Consider the following 3,292-nt stretch of genomic DNA (forward strand, 5'->3'; position numbering starts at 1 on the left):
TACGGTTACAATTTAAATAGTTGGTATTTAGAATACAGTTACATTGTTAAAATCAGTGGATTACATGACGATGCTTCTCTGTTTCACGAGTTTATTCACTCTGAATAAATTAAGGCAACTTAATGCATTTTCCAGAAGCCCCGATATGAAATAGAAAAAAAATAGCTATTTGCGTGATCAGTCACAATGGAGTCGGAACCGGCACGACAGAGCCGGGGCAGCAATAGGTTTCTATCTTGGAAAATTCAAACAGCATTTCACATTAAAGAACGAACGGGGAGAATGAAATATAACTGTGCAGTGCAACCTCTGCTTGGCAGCAACCAGCCTCCTTTCAGCTCCAAATGACTCCACCTCCAACCTGAAGAAGCATCTTAAAGTAAGTTATTTATTAATTAGCCGAGGGTAGTAGTCTGCTGTTTACTGGTCACCTTGCTATTTTAACATTGACGTGGGACTTTACATTCTCCTAGAGGCTGATTTACTAGCTCCAGAGCGATTTAAAGACTATAGCCCCGTTTGACATGCTAACTAACGTTAGTTAAAATTAGCTCGTGGTAGCTCAGACTGCAGTTCGATTTTTGTAGTAGGCTATGCAGTTCGGGACTACCAATACAATAATCTATCTGCTTGTTCAGGTACACATTCAGATAGTTGGAATAAAAAGAACACACCATTATAGGCCTGTTTAGTAAGCTGGATGTGATAGCCGCATCCCTACACTTATAAAACACAATTCAATGTGGAAGTAATCCTGAAGTAATCCAGGTATTCAGAATAACGTTACTCAGATTGAGTAACGTAATGGAATACGTTACAAATTACATTTGTGGGCATGTATTCTGTAACGAAATACGTTTTGAAAGTATCCTTCCCAACACTGGTCTTGACCCATCACTGTGAACTGTATTCTCGAGTGGGATGGCCTTCTTTGTCCTCCAGGAGGCTGGGTCACTGGTATACTCTCATTTATAAAAGGCCATGCTCGGTCGATTGCCCTCCTACATCTGTAACTTAATCTCACGGAGGAGTGTTGGCTCTCATTGTTTGCGTTTGAATGATCTTTTGTTGCTCGCTGTTCCACTTGCCCCGTACAGAACTGGGAAAAAGGGCTTTTGTTCACTCAGCCCCCCACACATGGGACATGTTGCAAAAAGACTGGAAGTTGACTCAATTACTTTCATTGAACGCTTTTAAGTCCAGGTTGAGAGCACTCGAGTCGATCCTTTGTAAGTGTTTTTCATAATGTGTATGTAATTGTATTGTATGTTTGAAACTCTTTTGCTGCTTCTTGGCCAGGACTCCCTTGAAAAAGAGGTTTTTAAATCTCAGTGGGACTTTCCTGGTTAAATAAAAGGTAAAATAAAAAAAAATAGAAAAAAAATAAAATAAAATAAAAAAAGACACTAAGGACAACCCTTTAGAACAATGCATCAGCAGCTACATTGGACAAGGCTAATGGAAAACTAGCTTCACATCTTTTCTAACAAAACAAGAACCATAAAAACACTTTCAGGCACTGGGCCTAAAAACTAAATGTGTCTTGTGTCGCGTAGCTGAGGCTATCGTAAATATTCAACAGCTTAAAAAAGGAAGACTCCAAAGTGAATAAAAAATAAAAAGGCAATGGTCCAAAATAAACATATCGATTAGGGTAAAAGAGAAAGAAATGACAGAGAAAGTCTTCATGCAATCAAGTGGACACCCTTCATTAAATACAAGCAATCCACTCGAATAAATACAATGCTCCATCTAAGAAGGAATTACATTTAAAACTCAATAAAGCTAACTATTATCCACTAATATGTAATATTGTCAATCTGGATAGAGATTATAATTGTTTTATCTGACACACACAGCATTTTTTCTGCCGTCAAACTAGCAAAAGTGGATTTGGACACGCCCTAAACACACCTGCACCAGGTGCTCCACACCGTGACCTACCCCCGTTTTCATCGGTCTGGTTTCTGGAAAACCCGAGCCAGCACTTTCTCTCTGTTTTAAGCACATGTGTCCTAAACACACGAGGATAACATCTGTGTTGTTATTATGGAGTCCGAGCGATAACATCTGAGACACTGACTCTACACACACTTCTAACGGCGAAAGCTTTCTCACGGAACAGATACACACTTCTATTTATTTAATTAATAATCATTTTATTATATTTCAACGTTTCGGTCGTCTTTTTTTGACACTTTCGTTGCTTTTCCCGAACGTTTTTTGTCAATTTTATCCAAGTTTGTTTTTTTTACTTGTCAGAAAATGTGACCAAAGAGTCAGAAAAAGTGACAAACGTAAGAAAAAGTAACAATTTGTGAGAAAAAGTGACAATTTGTGAGAAAAAGTGACAAAAAAGTCAGAAAAAGTGACAAAAAAAGTTAGAAAAAGTTACACAAATGTCATAAAAAGTGACAAAATTTTTTTGAAAAAGTGACATAAATGTCAGCAAATGTCACAAAAAGTCATAAAAGTGCTTTTTGTTGCATTTCCCGAACGTTTTGGATTTTTTTCTAATAGAACGTTGAAAAAAGTGGAAAATATTTCGGAAAAAGTGACAAAAAAATTTAGAAAAAGTAACACAAAAGTCAGAAAAATTCACAAAAAAAAAGTCAGAAAAAGCGACAAAAATGTGAGAAAATGTGACAAAAGGCACAGATTTTTTTTATTTTTATTTGAAACGTTGACTAGGGGAAGACAACACAGGGGTAAATATTGTTATTATTCCAGCTCAGGGCATCCTGAGCAGAGACTGATGATGGGAGTCAGCTGACCTGTTCCACACGCTGGCGTTGGACAGCTGCAGCGACGTCGAGCTGGCGTGGAACCGGGCCAGGTCCGACAGAACCGGAGAACTCATGAACCGAGGCCTGGGGCGCCGGAAAGATCCCATCATGCACCCTGGCTGCTGAGGAGAAAGAGGAAAACAAGTGGTTGGTAGAGCGAGTGAGAGGGTGACGTTGTGGGAAACAAAGGCTGGGTCTGAAAGCGCCTACCGTCACACTTCAAACACACAGCCTGAAGTATATCGTAGAGATAACGCGCACGGACTGCCATGGAATGTCAGAAAAAGTGACAACAGAAAAGGTCAGAAAAAGTGACAAAAAAGTCAGAAAAAGTGACACAAAAGTTAGAAAAAGTGACAAAAAGTCAGAAAAAGTGAAAAAAAAAAAGTCAGAAAAAGTGACAAAAAAGTCAGAAAAAGTGACAAAAAAAAGTCAGAAAAAGTGACAAAAAACTCAGAAAAAGTGACAAAAAAAAGTGACAAAAAAAAGTGAGAAAATGTGACAAA

General features: G+C 38.3%; 1 protein-coding gene across 1 annotated transcript in view; it reads right to left on the reverse strand.

Moving 5' to 3' along the window:
* LOC114560128 (proline-rich protein 5-like) overlaps positions 1-2,909 on the reverse strand; it is a 27,306-nt gene extending 24,397 nt beyond the window's left edge. Inside the window, exon 1 of the mRNA XM_028585279.1 lies at positions 2,775-2,909. Within this exon, the coding sequence (XP_028441080.1) occupies positions 2,775-2,896 (122 nt within the window). The 5' untranslated portion in view covers positions 2,897-2,909. The remainder of the gene's footprint in view (positions 1-2,774) is intronic.
* Between the last annotated feature and the right edge of the window lie 383 nt (positions 2,910-3,292).

This window comes from Perca flavescens, chromosome 8 (assembly GCF_004354835.1).
Source record: "Perca flavescens isolate YP-PL-M2 chromosome 8, PFLA_1.0, whole genome shotgun sequence".
Taxonomy (NCBI): domain Eukaryota; kingdom Metazoa; phylum Chordata; class Actinopteri; order Perciformes; family Percidae; genus Perca; species Perca flavescens.